The 18,353-nt window shown below is 37.2% G+C and overlaps 1 protein-coding gene across 1 annotated transcript; it reads right to left on the reverse strand.

The window, feature by feature from the left end:
- Nucleotides 1-10,499: 10,499 nt before the first annotated feature.
- Nucleotides 10,500-15,396, reverse strand: LOC141293510 (E3 ubiquitin-protein ligase DTX3L-like). The gene is made up of 4 exons (XM_073825541.1): nucleotides 15,343-15,396; nucleotides 12,446-13,888; nucleotides 11,324-11,541; nucleotides 10,500-10,569 (listed from the first exon to the last, which is right to left on the reverse strand). Exons 1-4 carry the CDS (start codon nucleotides 15,394-15,396, stop codon nucleotides 10,500-10,502), a joined length of 1,785 nt encoding a protein of 594 aa, XP_073681642.1.
- Nucleotides 15,397-18,353: the final 2,957 nt, after the last annotated feature.

Raw genomic sequence — 18,353 nt, forward strand, 5'->3', positions numbered from 1 at the left:
AGTTTAGAGAAAAGGAGAGCAGCTTTCAAGAAATGTGTCTTAGCAATCGAGAAAAACTGTAAAAAGACTTAGCTTGCACTCGTGCACTCCTTAGCCAACCAGCACACTTAACAATTACTTTTTTACTTCATTTTTGATCAAAGAAATGCAGCCTAATGTCACAGATTGGCCAGGCTCTTCCACCACTCAAATACAGTGATCATAATCACCAGAGTTTTAACCAGCCACACCTGCACTGCATCACCCTCACTAATCAGCTACCACATAAGAACACACACCGCATTTCCCTCATTGTCCAAGCTCGTTCATACGAAGCGGACTCTGTGTGATTCTTCTCCTGATTCACAACAATACCTACCTGCGATTACATACCTCTGTGTCTTTTCCATCCCCAGTCTGTCGAGTGTCTTCCTAGGAAATCTCCAGTCAAGAGGCGTTGTGTGTTCTTCCAGTTTTGTTCCCGATCTCCTGGATTCCTGCAAAATAAAGAACTACAGTCATTCTCCGTGTCAAAACCCCTATCTACTATTCAACACATCCATACTTACAGATCCTGTTTTGCTGTTGTCTCCCCACGCTCAGCTGTGTTTAAATAAACTGTGTTTACGTTTCCACTTACCTCTTGTGTTCATCTGCTTCCGTAACACCTAAAGGGTGTGCAAGAGGTTTTAGCTAGCTTATCCGTTAACATTGTTAGCCCATCACGCAGCAATCTTAAAAATTTAAAATAAATAACAGCGGTTAAACTTTGTTAATTATGTATAATTACAAACCTATGGACCGTTGTCTTCATGTTTGCAATCCCTCTGATAACATAGTTTGTTATCTTGTCCGGGGACTCGGAAGAGACCGCCATCTTGTCTGGGGACTTGGAAGAGACCGCCATCTTGGCCTGGGATTCTGGCGAGGCAGCCATCTTGGCCGGGGACTCAGGCGCGGCGGCCAACTTTGGTTCTGCCTGGTTAGGCCTCTGCCGACGGGCCTTGAGATGCTTCGGGGTTGGCAGGGTGACGGAACTACTGGCGAGGCATGTCCTGGCGAAGGGTGAGCTGATGAGACGTGATGAGTTTCGGAGGGGGCTGGATGCAAAGACTTACAATCCTCCTTTATTTCTGTAACATCAAGATTAGAGCCATTTAAATAAAGGATAAGATTGATAAATTCAATCAAGGATAATTACATGTAGGATCATTAATAAGGATTGTCTTATCATCCAGTCCCATCCGAAACACAACAGTCAGATAAAATTCAGGACAGCTCACCTCAGCCTCTGTTTTCATTAGTATTGGTCAGGTCTTCTGTCACGATGTGCAGGGAATGTGGATCCAGAGGGAGACACGGGGAGGCAGGAGTACAAAAATAACACTTATTTAATAAACAAAGAACATAAATCCAGGAAACAAAACAAACACGTCGAAACTTCAAGACCGGACAAGGGGAATGAGGAACCAAGGACTATTTAAACATCATCAAAGGGGAGTGATCACTAAACAAGACAGGTGTAGACAAATTCAGGATAATGAGGGGGAAGTCCAAATATGGGCAAGGGTAAACCAAATAAACTGAACCAAAGGGGGAGACAAAGGAAGGACCAAAACATTGGAAACACAGGGGGGAAACACACTAGGAAAACAATGACAGAAAGTACAACATCCTGACATTACTAAGGATCAGAGGTGTAGTGGTGCCTGGAGAAGTGGGTATACGCTTCATTTATGAATTCCCGTGGGGTGCAGGAGACGGATCGGCGCAGGCACATCGCGATCATCAAATATATTTCAAAGCAAGCTGGTGCTATGGTCCTGACTGCATCATCACTAACCAAGTTTCCACCCACTTTTTTTGCGATATTTTGTTATCGACAAAGAGAATATGCGTAGAAAAAACTTAGCGAAATTTGCTGACTCCAGCCTGTTTCTATCCAACTGGCATTTTGGTGTACAACGTCATCCCTGAAATCCGAATTGTCCGTGAGTTTTGGTGTATTGCAAAAAAAAAGTTGCCCTTAAACTGTTTCCATTCATAATTTCACCTACTGCGCAAATATCATAGGCTAGTAGCCTGTTCTTCATCCATTTAAAAAACAACAACAACAACTTTATTATACAGGCTATAATTTAATTAAAAAATAATTTAAAAAATTTAATAATTAAAACAATTATTTCTATTAACAAGCCTATTTTTGTACTAGGCTTATAGATTATTTAGATACTTGGGCATCAAGTAATTTTCATAAACAGGTGCAGCTGCATTATTATTATTTTTTCGATTAACTTTTATTAGATTGTATTGGAAATAGGAATGTTATTTCAGTTATTTTATTTCTCCAAACCGACAATCCACGGTTGTTAAGACCGGTAACCGACAATATTATTTTACATTACAAATAAATTACGTGGCTTTGACCCATTAATATACCTACATTTGTTTTCAAGGGATGAATTTTATCACGCAAAAAGCAGTATGAACATCTGAACTTGAGGATTCACATGGTCCCATCACCTGCAGCGTTTCTGCGAACGGAGAAAAGCATAATAAAAATATATAAAATAAATAAATAGTCTTAGGTGAAATATATTTTTCTAAATAATTAATAAATTAACAAAACAGAAAAAAAATTGCAACAAGTAGCAGCCTATTTGCAGAATCTTGTTTCATTTTTGTGGTGCGCTCTTGAGAAAGCGGCATGTTTCAGTCATTTTAAAAATGTTTTGTTTTATTGTGAATGTACACAAATAAAATTTAGAATAGTTTCGAATAATGTCTAACTCTTATATGACCACAAAAGAAGGAGTAGACTATTGTAAGTTGTTTGCACTTTTATAAGGGGGGAAAAAACTAAGTGTTCGTGCCGGCGCCTCTGGCGCACAGTTAGGCTGCTACTAGCTGGAGAATGCAGCCTATTTACTGTCATAATAAAATACAGCCAGCCAAACATATTGAAAAACCATGCTATTTTACTTTCCATCACTCTACAACAAATCCTTTAAATTTAACTGTAGAACAGAACCGAGAATAAAACAAATATAAGCTAACAAGCCAAAACGAATTAATGTTGTACTTTTTGTACAAAATGAATACATTTTAACTCGCAAAGAAACAGCAAATTAAGATATGTATATCTGAAAGGTAACTCGACTTTTTTTCTTACCATAGGCCTATGTAAAATAATTTGAGATATAATCTAATATGAATATGATTTAATGCGCTTTTAACTTACAGAAAAACGCTGCTTTAAAGTGAGCAACGCCACAAACACAGACACTGTCTATTGGCTAATTCTGTTATGTGACACTACTTTTGTTTTTTGTTTTTGTTTTTGCGTTAAAGCCCGTTTTCTGAACAAAAAGTTTCCACACAAATTTTTGTGACATTTAAACTATCGATATAGAATTTATCCGCTTAAGTTAAACGGAAAAAGATTTTGTCGACACTTGAGAAATTTTATCGATAAATGGCATTTCCATCAACTAAATTTTGAAGAGCTAAATATTTTTTCGCTGAAAATCCTTGGAGGGAAACCTGGCTATAGTCTTTATTGGGTGTTTTTAGCGAATATTTACATTTATCCACATATAACTGGATGTGGTGGACTGTCATGATTTTGGCTAATGCAGGACACTACTGAATGATGCGCATCAGAGGGGATTTAGAAGTGGGTATACGCAAAGCCGCCTGATAAAGAAGTGGGTATACACCGTATACTTGTGTATACCCTCCCCTACACCACTGCTAAGGATCTATTTTTTAAGATAACTTACGACAGATTTGTAAATCGTTAGCAAATTAATAATCATTGGTGAACGTATAGTCATGTTTTGTAAATTATTAGTTCATCATTATCTAATCACTTGTAAATGATTTATAACTTAATCTACAAAACATAGATAAAATACTAACATATCACTTATTAATCATTTATGAATGCATTGTCATGTTTTGTAAATGATTAGTTCATCATTAACTAACTACTTAAAAATTACTTGTAAATGAATAACAAAACATACACAAATTGTTAGCATATCACTTATTACAGTTTTTCTCAATTGCTTAAACACATTTCTTGAAATTATGCCTCTTATTTGCGAAACTCTAAACACAAATCCACAACTCCTAACTCAATTCCCCAAACTTCTTATATTGAGGTCAAAATGAAGCTCTCCACTCAAAACAACACAATCTTGCTGAAAAACCAAACTTTTCTCTCAGACATGACACACAAATCCTCAAAAACACACACACTACAACACAGTTTTACACACTGATGAGATAAATTCAAAACAATACAACCAAAACAATCCAAATAAAAAACTTTTCACATGATGAAAACAACAAATCTATGCCTTTGCAAGTGTTTTATTCTTTAATTTAATGTACTGTAGAGTACAGTACAAAACAGCAAACAACAACAAAATATAATTTTTCTGCCCAGAATCCTGTCTTTGGTCTGGGACAGGCCAAAGAACCTCTTCAGCATCACAGGCTAAATTAGCCCTGGCCAGGCAGCAGGGGTCAAATCCTCTTGCATGCCTGATCCAACCCTGGCACTCATCAACTAAAATATATAAGACTGCTTGTTTTCTCGCCCTTGCCCTTCCTCTGTCTCTTCCACGTTGTCGTTGTCATCCACCTTCTTCTCCTCCTCTTCCTCTTTCACCTCCTACTCTTCCTCTTCAAAATTACACATTACTGTATGTGGGATACTGATTGAAAAAGACTGGATAGGATTCACAGTTACACTTATACTGTACTAGTGGTCTGAGGAAAAAAATAAAAATGCATTACAGTGTCATTGTGAAACAGCAAAGAAAAAGAAATATGGGCACAAAGGTAAAAATAAAAATTAGAAAGTCTACTGTCAGATTTTGTAACTCCTGCATTGTCCTCTGTCTATATACAGTATGCTTTCCAATTGAAGGTTCAAGAGATGTACCTTTGAGCTATTTCAGAGAACTGCTTTATCATTGGTTGATATACATTATCTTCATTAGTGAAAGTCAAGATTCACTTGAATAATTCATGGCAAATTTACAAAAAGTCTAATAGAAATGTGTAGAATATATGATTGACAGTTTATAACAACTAGATCAAAAATTTTGCATTTAGGTAATGACTTATACGATGAGCTAATGACTTGATGTTTTGAGGGGTCAAACTATTGCACAGAGAACTATATCATACATTTTGAGCAACATGACAATAGCAACTGATAATGTGGGAAACCGCAGACAAATGTATCTAATCAGTTGTATGAATGTACCAAAACAATCACAACTTGATCAGAAGAATGAGAAGCTTTTTATGATGTGCACAAGAGTCTAGATGATGTGGATGTTGAACAAGTAGTTTTGACAATTTCATTTCTGATCTGAGAAATGCACCAAAGTGACTGAGAAAAACTGTAAGCTGACTTTGGCTTCTTTTAGGTTCTGATTTGTGTGTGCTAAATTTTGACTCCTAGTGTTTCCACTTGGATAATTGTGTGCTAATTGAGCTCAAACTTCACAGATTGAGTGAACAATGTTGAATGCTTGTGCTTTCTAAATGACCTCATGGTGTAAGCACTGAGAAATGTAGGGGTTTGTGTGTAGAGTTTTGCAGTAACAGTTCACCAAATATAACTCATGTGTCAAAGCAGGGAATAGTGTTTATAGTTTAGGGAAATGGGTGTGCTTTTTCAAAAATGGCGTTATAGTTTTGAAATTTTAGTTCAAAAGACTGGTTATAGTGTTTTAGCAATTGAGAAAAACTGTAAACATTTATGAATGTTTTGTAAATGATTATTTTATTATTAACTAACCAATCACTGCTAATCAAATGCCTTTTTTTAACTGATCATCGGCAAGTGTGAGCACCTCCATGAAAACAGCGGTTTTGGCAGTTTGGCTGGTCTGGAGCCTTCATGTGTGTGTTAACACAGCGGTTCCCAATTCCAGTCCTCGCGCCCCACCGCTCTGCATATTTTGCATGTCTCTCTTAGTTAACACACCTGATTCAGATAACCAGCTCATTAGAAGTGAGGTCCGTGCAGGAACTGCGATCCGATTGACATGGTCCCTGCAAAGTGTTCATTGCTCCCTGCTCCCTAAGCGGGGGAAATCTGTTTACTCTACTTCGAAACATTCATTCACATATTTGCGCTACATCACCGCATGTAGCGTCTTCACACACAGATGAAACTTACTAGAGAAGTGTGACATAAGTGCATCTGTAAATAAATGCATTTTAAATTTACGTCTCGCACGCTTTAATGACCTTCAAATGGAACACATACGCTCGCTTCGAACTAATGAATAATGGCGGAATATCCTGTGATGTCCACTTCGAAGGGCAGTAACGTTGGAATAGAACAAAATGTCGGAAGCGATGCGTGAAACACACAAAATGTGCAGAGCGGTGGGTCGCGAGGACTGGAATTGGGAACCGCTGTGTTAACACAATGCCAAGGAGGTAAGGCATCAGTGATGATCTTAGAGAAGCAATTGTTGCTGTCATCAATCTGGGAAGAGTAACAAAGCCATTTCCAAACAACTTGAAGTCCATCATTCCACAGTGAGGACGTTTATTCGCAAGTGGAAGACATTCAAAACAGACACCAATCCTCCCAGGAGTGGATGTCCCAGCAAATTCTCCCCAAGATCTGACTGTGTATAATGCTCAGAAAAATGGCAGACAACCCAAGAACTTCACCACAGATTCTACAGGTCTCAGTTGACATGTTAAATGATAAAGTCCATGACGGTACAATTAGAAAAATATGGGACAAGTATGGCATGTTTGAAAGGCTTGGCAGAAGAAAGCCTCTTCTATATAAAAAAAACATGACAGCATGTTTTAAGTTTGCAAAGTTGCATATGAACAAACCATAAGACTTTTAGAACAATTTGCATCTTGGCTTTATTTTTGTTAAATAAATAATGACACGGTGTGATATGTTATGTGATGTTGTTCATCTGAGGTTTTATTTTCCAAATTTTAAGGCCTGCCAAGTACCAGATAATTTTTTATTAGGTCCTGATACAGAAAATCATTAAATTCAGTAGGGTGTCCTAACTTTTTCACATGACTGTATATGCAGTAGTCAAAATTTGAAGTGGATCAAAAAGGTCGATTAAAGTTGTCCTAGGACAAGAACGAGTATTGTTCACACACACACACACACACACACACACACACACACACACACACACACACACACACACACATATATATATAAGCTTAGTGAATATTATGTACAGTAAGCACTAGAAGACTTCAAAAACATCATTTGCATTGTTTTGTGTGGTAATTCAGTTGTTTAAATATGAATACACTGCAAAAATGTCATGCAATTTTCCTAGTATTTTGTTTTGTTTTCTAGTGTAAATATTGACTCACGATGCATTTAGATGCAAATAAAATCACTTTAGATAGTAAGTCTTATTTTGTGAAGAAACAATTACCAACCATTTCTGTGTAAAGTTATATCCAGTATTACAAATTTGTTGCCATTCCTTTAAGCTAAAATCTAGTTCATGTTATACAGTATAGGCAGTACAATATATCAGCTGAATCATGGGCAACACAGTGGTTCAATGAGTAAGCGCTGTTACATCAGAGCAAGAGTCAGGAAGCCTTTCTGACAGGAGGTCTTTCTGTGTAGCCATTCATTCGAAGTGTTCCACCTGTGGCCCGAGATGTTATGATATTATTATGATAATATTGATTGTACTATAATCAATATTATAGTAAAAATGATGTTGATTGAGCTAAAGGATTATAATAAACCTGATTAGTAGATAATAAATCAAGTCTAGACAAGACGCAACTGTTCAAAGTCTGATAATCTTGTATTTGCAACATCAATGATTGGACAAAGGCATTTTAATATACAGATAAAAATACAAAGTTGCTGAACAAAGTTAAATTTTCACAGCTGAGGCCCACTGTGTTTACTGTAGTTTTGAAGCAAATAGAGAAATAACAACACCATCCACTGTCATTTTTAGGAGGAATACAAGTTTGTTTGTTTGTTTTATTTTAAAATCATACAAGACAAACAAACTAACAAATATGTTTACAAGAAAAAAAAAGTTCAAAAAGTTAGAACTTATAAAAGAACATTTTGTTTCATTTTTAACATGACTACATCAAGATTAATCATTAGAATGTGTTATGAGAAGCAGACATTGTTTGCTTTCTGAAAACAAGAGCTAAAATATTGAGGGTTTTACTGAGGAAAGAAAACATGATAAAGACAAGATAAAGAATCACTTGAATCAACTCACTACTATTAATCAAATCTTCAACCACTAATTTGAACTTATTTTAATTAATGAATTTGACTATGACACTAATTCATGAAATTACTATCACTTCTCAATATCAGCAAAATTCACATACTTTTTATTATATGTGAAGATTATAAAAAAATGTCTTTAGTAACACTTGTGATTTGTAGTACGTGCTCATTTTAGTTCATATTTTCAATTTATAAGATTATGATTAATAACAAACACAACAAAAGCCCTCCACCTTAATTAAAGGAATAACAATATATACAGTCAGGGCCATATATATTTGGACACTGACACACTTTTCATAATTTCGGCTCTGTATGCCACTAGAATAGTTTTAAAAATTATACAATCAAGATGAAATTGAAGTGCAGACTTTAAGCTTTAATTCAAGGGGTTGAACAAAAATATAACATAAAATGCTAAGGAATTACAACCATATTTATACACAGACCCCCCATTTTCAGGGGCTCATAAGTAATTGGACAAATAAATATAATCATAAATAAAATGTTCATTTTTAATATTTTGTTGAGAATCCTTTGCAGGCAATGACTGTCTTAAGACTGGAACTCATGGACATCACCATCGCCTGGGTTTCTTCCTTTGTGGTGCTTTGCCAGGCCTTTACTGCAGCTGACTTCAGTTGTTGTTGGTTTGTGGGTCTTTCTGCCTTTAGTTTTGTCTTCAGCAAGTGAAATGCATGTTCAATCAATTTGAAATCAGAAGATTGACTTGGCCATTGCAGAATATTCCACTTTTTTACCTTTAAAAACTCCTGGGTTGCTTTTGCTGTATGTTTTAGGTCATCTTGCTTTTGTACTACGAAGAGCCGCCCAAACATCTTTGCTCCATTTAACTGAATCTGGGAAGACAGTATATCCCTATACACTTCAGAATTCTTCCTGCTGCTTCTGTCTTCTGTCACATCATCACTAAACACCAGTAACCCAGTGCCACTGGAAGCCATGCATGCTCATGCCATTACACTGCTCCACCATGTTTCACAGATGATGGTGTAGGCTTTGGATCATGAGCTGTTCCAAGCCTTCTCCATACTTTTTTCTTCCCGTCATTCTGGTACACACTGATTTTAATTTCAGCAGTCCAAAAAAATGCTTTTCCAGAAGTGGTCTGGCTTTTTTAAATGTTTTTTGACAAAGTCTAATCTGGTCTTGTTTGCACCTTGTGGTAAACCCTCTCTGTTTTGCTCTGGTGAAGTCTTCTCTTGATTGTTGACTTTGACAGTGACACGCCTACCTTCTGGAGAGTATTCTTCACTTGGTTGGATGTTGTAAAATGTTTTATTACCATGGAGAGGATCATCCAATCATCCACCATACTGTCTTCTTTTGTAAACATCCAGGCCTTTTTATGTTGCTGAGCTCATCAGTGTGTTCTTTTTCTTCTCAGAATTCACCAAACTGTTGATTTGGCCACTCCTAATGTTCCTGTTATCTCTCTGATGCATTTCTTTTGTTTTTGAAGCCTAACAATTGTCTGTTTTACTTTCATGCAGAGCTCCTTTGACTGCATGATGGGTTCAGAGCAACAGCTTCCAAATACAAATGGCACACCTAGAATCAACTCCAAATCTTTTACCTGGTTAATTGATATAGAAAAAAATGAAGTAATAGCCCACAACTGTCCATGAAACAGCTTTTGAGTCAACTGTCCAATTACTTATGGTCCCTTAAAAAAGGGGGGAGGTACATATTAAAGAGCTGTAATTCCTTAACCTTTCTACCAATTTGATGACACTGCCCTAAAAATTAAAGTTCAGAGTGTGCACATTAAGCCCATATTCATTGTATAACTGTAACTTGAATATGTTTTGGTCAACAGCTAAAATAATAAAAAATGTGTCAGTGTCCAAATACATATGGACCTGACTGTACACAGTGCCTGGCAAAAGCATTTAGACCCTTTGAAATTGAACAGTTTTAATTTGTTATCTACCAGCTTTGCACACTGACTAGGAGTATGTTTTTCCAATTCTTGCAGGTCCAGGTTGGTTGGGTGGCACTAGTAGACTACAATTTACTGCTAAAAAGGGATCTTCTAAACTTAAGCATTTTTTTAACAGACTGAGGTCCTCTTGAGGACTAAATATTTCTGAAAGTCACCATATATACAATTTATGACTAAATTTAATAACAAATAAATGGTTTGCTTGTAAATATTAGGCTTAGGTGTGCATTTGGGAAAAAACAATTCAAATTCTCATTTAATGCCTTTGGCCTTTAACTCATCCTTCACTCTCTTCAGGTAGTCAGGGTCTGGATAGCCATAACTGTGAACAGACAAAAAAAAATAGTTCAGATACACTGAGAATTTAAATAAAACCCAAAACAAGTAGGGCTTGATCGCTGTTCTTTTTTGAAGTGGAACTCAATTATGCATTATTTATGTTGACTCTATAGGAACACTCCAAATGAACAGGTGTCTGAAGCAACTGTGAAAACATGCTGAAAACATCTTGATTGGCTAACATGGTCAGGTGATATCACAGGTGTACATACAGGGTATAAAAGGGATCAGCTTCAGCCATTAGCTTCTTCGTCTTCAGGAAGCCATTTGTTAGCTGTGGAGCAAGTTGCTCAGGACCAGCTCATGACCAACTAAGATACAGCTTAAACCAGCTACCATGCTTCAAAACATACCACATATGCTGTTTTTTTTTTCCAACAGGGATGTCAGTATTGCAAGTCTACCTGTTTAATTAGCTTGATTGACTTGATAATTAGGCTTGATTGCCACAGAGAGGCATCTATGGCTTAACCTTTGGGGGTTCAATGGGAAGGACAAAGCTTTTCTTCTTGCTGCCCTGATCTTGCCTTCTGGAATTTTTGGTACCAATGTTGAGTCAATAGTGTGTATTCACAAGTGCTTCAGACACTGATGCATGGAAAGCATTTGCATAATGTCAACGTAAATGACAGAGTGTCTCGTTTCCCTTCTCAGGGGTCTGAAGGTACATACATGACCATAAACATTTTTGCAGGACATAATAGGCAATAGAAAGCAGACTTCAAATTAACTCATACTTTTGAGGCCCGCCATATTTATTGGTCTTATGGTGAATATCATTCCAAGTGACAGCATTCTGTGCACCAGTAGTTGTAGAGGTCCCAACAGTAAAGATCAGTTTCTGTTGAAAAGCCCTCTGCAACAGTCCGAGCACTTCACTTCCTTCCTTGTTGTCAGGTAAGTACGCACTACGATATGTCCCACGATATGGCTTTCCTGGGTTTGGATGTTTGTCCTAAAATAGAAAAATAAAAAAATAAAAAAAATTAATTAATTAATTAATTAATTTAAAAGGACAAGAATAATTTTATGTATTATCATAACCCTAAACAAAACTATGCAAAAACATTCACACCCTCTGGCTATGAATATGAATGAAACAGACATTACAATAAGGGTGCTTTCACACTTGGTTTGACTGCCTGGTCCAAACTGCAGTTCGTTAGTGTCAAGTCAGCAGCTGTTTACCCCATTGATTAGTCAATGGTGCAGGAGAAAGCAGCAAAATGCATAACATTGCTCTTTTTTAAGTTTTATATATTTATGTTTTTGAACAATTGGTTTTGTTTCCAAAATTTCAGTACTTTCAGTCTTACAAATGTACTGCAAATGCCTAAAGAACGCTGAAAGCGAACAAAATTTAGATACATACAGCTCTCTGCTTGTGTAACGGAGGCCAGCTAGTAGGAGCTACAACAGCTACTTTTTACTTAAGTAAAAACTACCCAGAGTCCATACTTCTTTACTTTAACTTGAGTAAAAAAATAATACAATACAAGTGGAGTTTGCTTATTATAAGTTGGTGGACCGAAACTTGGGGTTTTGTGTACTTTATATGAGAACAATGAATTGGTGTTGACTTTTTAAATATATGTGTACAACATGTTAATTTGTATTTAGATTGAGGTATGAATAATTGTATAAATCAATACTAAATTGTTATAATAAAGATTTATTTAAAATAAAAATTCTCTTTCTCTCTCTTCTGAACAAAAGTTAATACTATTTCTATTAAGTTCAAATTTACAGAATAAATAAATAAATAAATATTAGAGTCACTTATTTCTTATACTGTGTTTGTATTAGCAGTATGTTTTTTAAATTATTATTTTATTAAATTAAATTTGACATGTTCTTACCGTTTGAATACCACTTCGTATTTCGTAGTGTATTTCAATAGTGCCATATTGCGGATATCCAGGGAGACCCAGTGTGCTCTTTGTTACTTTCATTGTTCCATCCGGTTGGTTCCCCTCCAATATCCCAAACACTTCCTTACACACAGGACAGATGGATCCCAGACTCTCCACTGACTTGTTTATACATTCCTGACAAAATTCATGCCCACATTTAATTTTTTTCTTGTTGGTGAAGCTGTCCATACAAATAACGCATACCTCCTCTTCAGCAGGAGCACTTTTACTGTCATGTCTAGAATTGTCTTTTGATTCTTCATTGAAACCAGTATCTGCTTCACCCCATCCTCTAAAATTCACTCCCTCATCCTGTACTGCTCCACCCACTGCTCCTGCTCCATAATCAGGCGTCGGATTCCATTTGATTCCTCTTGCGTGAGGAATGTCCCCTGAGTAACCAATAAATTTCTTCATCTTGTCATCAATCACGTTCTTCTTAAGTGTCTTCTCAATTTCAGCAATGGCAGGACTGAGATGTTCTGGCAGTCCAACAAGCTTCATGGGATCTGCTGCAACAACACAATAATGCTGCTGCTGAAGTTGCTTTACTAGTGGTGTCACAGCAGTTTCATATTTAGAAGTTGTGAGTCCACAGCTGACAGCGGCTGAGGCAAGTTTCTGGTAGAGTTGTGTTAAAGCTCTGAGGGCATGACTTTCAAGATTAATATGTTGACCTGCTTTGGATCGAGCTTGAACCTTAATTACATTTTTATGTGTTGTTTCTTCATGCAATGACACTCCATACTTAGTTTCAAGCTGTGATAATTGTTCCTTATAGGAAAGTTTCATCAGATCCCAATAAACCTTGTCCATCTCAAGATAAGTAGGAAGATCCTTAATGTCCATGTCCAATGAAGATCTGCTTTGTGGAGAAATGTTGCCAAAATCCACTGCACTTGATTTGCCATTGAATTGGCTTTCTACTCTTGGTGTATCTCTTTTAATTACATCTGTGAATTTCTTGGGTCCAAAGAACAGGCAGTTACTGGCAGACATAGTGAGCATCATCTTTGTATCCTCTTGCTGGATGGCATGAATGGCCTGTTTCACTTTATCTGAATCCATTTCATTATGATTAATGGTAGCATCACTAAAACTATCCACACATGTTTGAACAAGGTTCTGAAAGTCCAGAGAGGCTTTAGAGATAGAATCAGGGCTTGAGTTGTCAGTGACAATGGTCACTGACACTTCTGCACAAATAGAGACACCATGCTGTTTCTGAATGTGCTCCACATCCTTTATGAAAACATGTTGCATGTACCAGAACAGACTTAAGGGGAGAGTGAATGTGTCTGATGTCTTAGTTTTATTTTGTTGTCTGTTAGATGCAATGTCCTCAGCATTATTTAATTCTGCAGAAGTCACATTCATAGAGCTGTTCACCTAAAACGTGATAGGATTTCATTTAAAGAATTGATACACAGTGAAATAATAATAAAATTATATTATGAAAGTTTAATAATATAAAAAATATAAAATAAATAAGTTTAATAAAACAAAAAAATATATAAAAGTTTGAATAACAATTATTATTATTATTATTATTATTAATGCTTTAGTGGATCAGACCGTTTTCTTTGGTCATGCACATAAAGCAAAATAAAAATGCATGAATAAACTGATTAGATGATTGTGCCATAATTCTAGATAAAGTATACATGATACCTTTGGTGATGGAGCTTCATTTTCCTCCAGCATGGATGTTTGTGACAAAGTCACAAAACGCACATCATCTAGATAAATCAATGCATCCACATCCACTTCCTTATCTTTATGTTTAGCATCTTTATTAACTTTAATCTTCAACTTTATTTTTTTTTTTCCATTTTCTTTAGTTTCTTTTTCTTCTTGGTGTTTCTTCAAAGTGTGTACAGCTAGTGGGAAAAATAATACATTCAATACAAACCCTTAAAACACACACACACACACACACACACACACACACACACACACACACACACACACACACACACACACACACACACACACACACACACACACACACACACACACACACACACACATGTTGGGTTTACATGTTTTATGGGGACATTCCATAGGCGTAATGGTTTTTATACTGTACAAACCGTACTTTCTATCGCCCTACACCTACCCTACACCTAAACCTAGCCCTCACAGGAGATTGTGCACACTTTTACTTCATCAAAAAAACTCATAGTGCATGATTTATAAGCCTGTTTCCTCATGGGGACCTGAGAAATGTCCCCACAAGGTCAAAATCTACTGGTATTCCTATCCTTGTGGGGACATTTGGTCCCCACAACGTGATGAATACCAGGTACACACATACACACACACACACACACACACACACACACACACATATATATATAACACACTGAAGTTACTTTAAAAAAATGCAATTGCCAGTGTTAGGGAATGCTACTGTAATACATAGACCAGGGGTCGACAACCTTTGGCACACCTGCCAACCAATGTTCCTTCTAATTTTTTCTTGCTGACATGCAGACATTTCAACATTTTTTTTATACCACCTGCAGAGCATGCACACACAAATGTTTTTTTTTTTTTTTACTTTATTGTGCTGTTTATATTTGATTTGATCCTTGATGTAACTAAATGTTGCACCTTTTTTACAGTGCTGTGCTACTTACAAAGAATTTCTATTCAATAAAACAATAAAAATAAATAAAATAAAAATCTCATTCAGAACAGTTCAATATAATATAATATAAATACTGCTAATAAATTCCTATTTTGAGGTAAAAAAAAATGTTAGGCTTTAATATAATATAATAATAAACAAATATTTTCAAATTAACATGTGAAATCTTATACATTTATTTAAATATCACCATGTAGTAGAGTTTGTCACACCCCTTTGGACTGTCTGTGTTGGTTTTGCCCATTGTCACACCCCGTTGGATTGTTTAGTTGGTTTCTCCCTCTTGTGCCCATATTTGGTTGTTCCTTTCATTATGTCAATCACCCACACCTGCCTGTCTCATTATCCTGTCTATTTAAGTTTTTTGTTCAGTTCTGCCTGATGGATTTACCTGTTTGGATTTATTAAAAGACCTGTCGTTGAACGCTCATCTTTGTGCGCTTCCTATACACACACCCGAGACAGAAGATCTGGCCAAAAAGGTTAAGCGGCTTGATTTCCCCACATTTTTTTTCCCCAGTTTTTGTCCTTTTTATTTAGTGTTTTTTTGTCATGGATCACCCTTCCGTCTTCCTCCTCTTGCTGGAGCAGAGGAGCCTTTCCCTCAAGGACCACACCAGACTGTTTGTGGAGATCGGCAAACTAACCCACTACCTGGACTACTGCCTCTGCACTTTCTACAGGACCAGTCTGAGTGCAGAGCGTGGTTGTCCGGGGATGGTCCTCTGGGAAATTTCGCCTATATTGAGTGGGTGCTGGTGTCCAGTAGGTCTTCTGTGGATGGGGAGCCAGAGCCAGTCATCACGAACTGGAGCGACAGTGCTAAAGATCGCTACGGAGCCTGAGCCAAATAAGTCCGACCAGGTATGAGAGCCGGCCACAGCGTCCGCGACAGTGGATGTACCTGTGGGACGTGAGGGTGCTGAGGACTCTCTGACAGCTCTGCCACCGCTGTTTCCTGACAGCCCCTCAGCTCACCCTCAGCCCTCCAGTATGCCTGCCAGTCTCCATTGGCGTCATGGCTGGAGGATCCCTCATCTTTGCCTCCAGCCTCAGAATCCTTTGCCCTCTGACCCTGTGGCTCCACCCTGGATCTCCACTCCACCGTCCACCCGTCGGCCCACCAGCTCCATCGGGCTCTCTTGTTCCTCCGGCTCTGTCCCACTGGCCTCGGTCACCAGAGCCTTCGGCTCCACCAAGGCTCCTCCCTCCATCGGCTCCACTGTGGGCAACCATCATGACTGCGCCTGACGCTTTTACCTGCCTGTTGGATTTACCTGTTTGGATTTATTAAAAGACCTGTCGTTGAATTCTCATCTTTGTGTGCTTCTTATACACCCGTGACAACTACAGCTGTGTAACTGTAAATGTCTCAGAGGTTTGTCACCATTCTGTGTCCATTATCTGCTATTTCCACTACTTATTCAAGCCAGTCTTCTTTAAAACATGATGATGTTTTATTTCACATGTCATTATGTTTGCATGAGCTCTCGTGTTGAGCTAACTGCTTCTTAAGTGGCAGCAACAAATGCTGTTTTCGGTTCCAAGCCTCAACTCACCAATCAAACCAAAGTAGGCAGGTTTACTGTTCACAAAAAACGAGCTCAGATTTTAGTGTGAAGCGTAATTTTTTTTTTTTTTTTTTTTAATGTTGAAGAGAGCAAGGGTAAGATGGAAATTATTAATTATGCAAATTATTTAATATTGGTGGACTGTTTTATGATATAAATGTTAAATGACCGACTACTATATTCAGTGATGAATTACCTGCATCTGCATCTCTCTCTACAAACAATGAAGTTGAGTTTAATTACTTCAAAAACAGCAATTTTACCCCTCCTGAGAAATATAATGTAGCGATTCAGTTGTGATTAATAAAAGCCACAGGGCAGCATTGACAAGAAGTTTCTGTGCTCCTGAATGTTTCTGTGAAGTGTATTTTAAAGTTCACCAAATCAAATCATTTATTAAATGTACATCAGCAGGAAGAAACCATTTTGTTGGTAGTGACTGAACTGAAATGACTATCAACCAGTCCATCTGACATATCTGCGTGCAGTCCCCCCTGTTGAAAAAACCAGCATATGCTGGTTAGGTATGTTTTGGTGCTGGGATGCTGGTTTTAGCTGGTTTATGCTGGTCCTTAGCTGGTTTATGCTGGCCCTTTGCTGGTTTATGCTGGTCCTTGAATAGCAACATGACCAGCTAAGAACCAGCATAAACCAGAAAAGGACCAGCATACAGATGCAAACGTTGCAAGACAGAACCAATTAATCACAGAGAGAATTCGCTCATTTTCATGACAGTGCATTCACACAGCTGCAATTCCCAAAAGTATCACAATAAATTATAAATTAACCATGATTTTACTAAGTGACAGTAGTTCAACTATATTGTACATTTCCATGGTTACCACTACAGTTAACATATTTCAACCATGTCTAAACAAAAATATAACCTAATAAGTTGCAAATAAGGCATATTGAGTGTTAAAATATGATGTTAAGTGGGTATTACCCATTTTACTCTTAGCAATTTAATAATTGAATACATTTCATAATTAAAAATTTCAGTTTAGAAGTATATTATCACTATTGATGATACTGGCCTTTAAAAATATTGGGATCATAGTGTGTCGCAAAATCAAAAAATGGCACCAGAAGAAACCTTACTTCAGCCTAGATTGTGAAATGCTATTGGCTCTTGTGTGTCTTGTGACAGACTGCATCATGCTATTGGAGTATCTCTTTGAATGAGATGTGAGCACGATGTGTTCTGAGCAGATGTTAATCCTCAGACCTCATCAAGAATTGCATGCAATAAGTAAGGAAAACTATTGTCTCTTTTTATTTCATGTCACTGACTTTTTAGGGGCTAATATTAACTTTGTTTGAAAACTCGGTCATATGGGCAAATGCAAAGCGAAACATCACTCTGAGGCTAGTATAGAGAAAAATTAACATATTACGCCATCCCAACCATTCGCCCCGTAACCTGATGATTCAATGCTGACAGAGTTATCCAGTGACTCAGCTGACACTGTCAATCCAGAGAAAGCTCTAGCAATTCCACTACCGTGCACCCCAGCTAAAAGTCCAGCGCCAAAAAAAAGTTAGACTTTGGAATCTTATACTTTTGGGAATCCTTTAAGAGAACATTACTTAGAATGAACAATGAATGTATTATTAATGAGGAATTATG

This window comes from Garra rufa, chromosome 20 (assembly GCF_049309525.1).
Source record: "Garra rufa chromosome 20, GarRuf1.0, whole genome shotgun sequence".
NCBI lineage: Eukaryota > Metazoa > Chordata > Actinopteri > Cypriniformes > Cyprinidae > Garra > Garra rufa.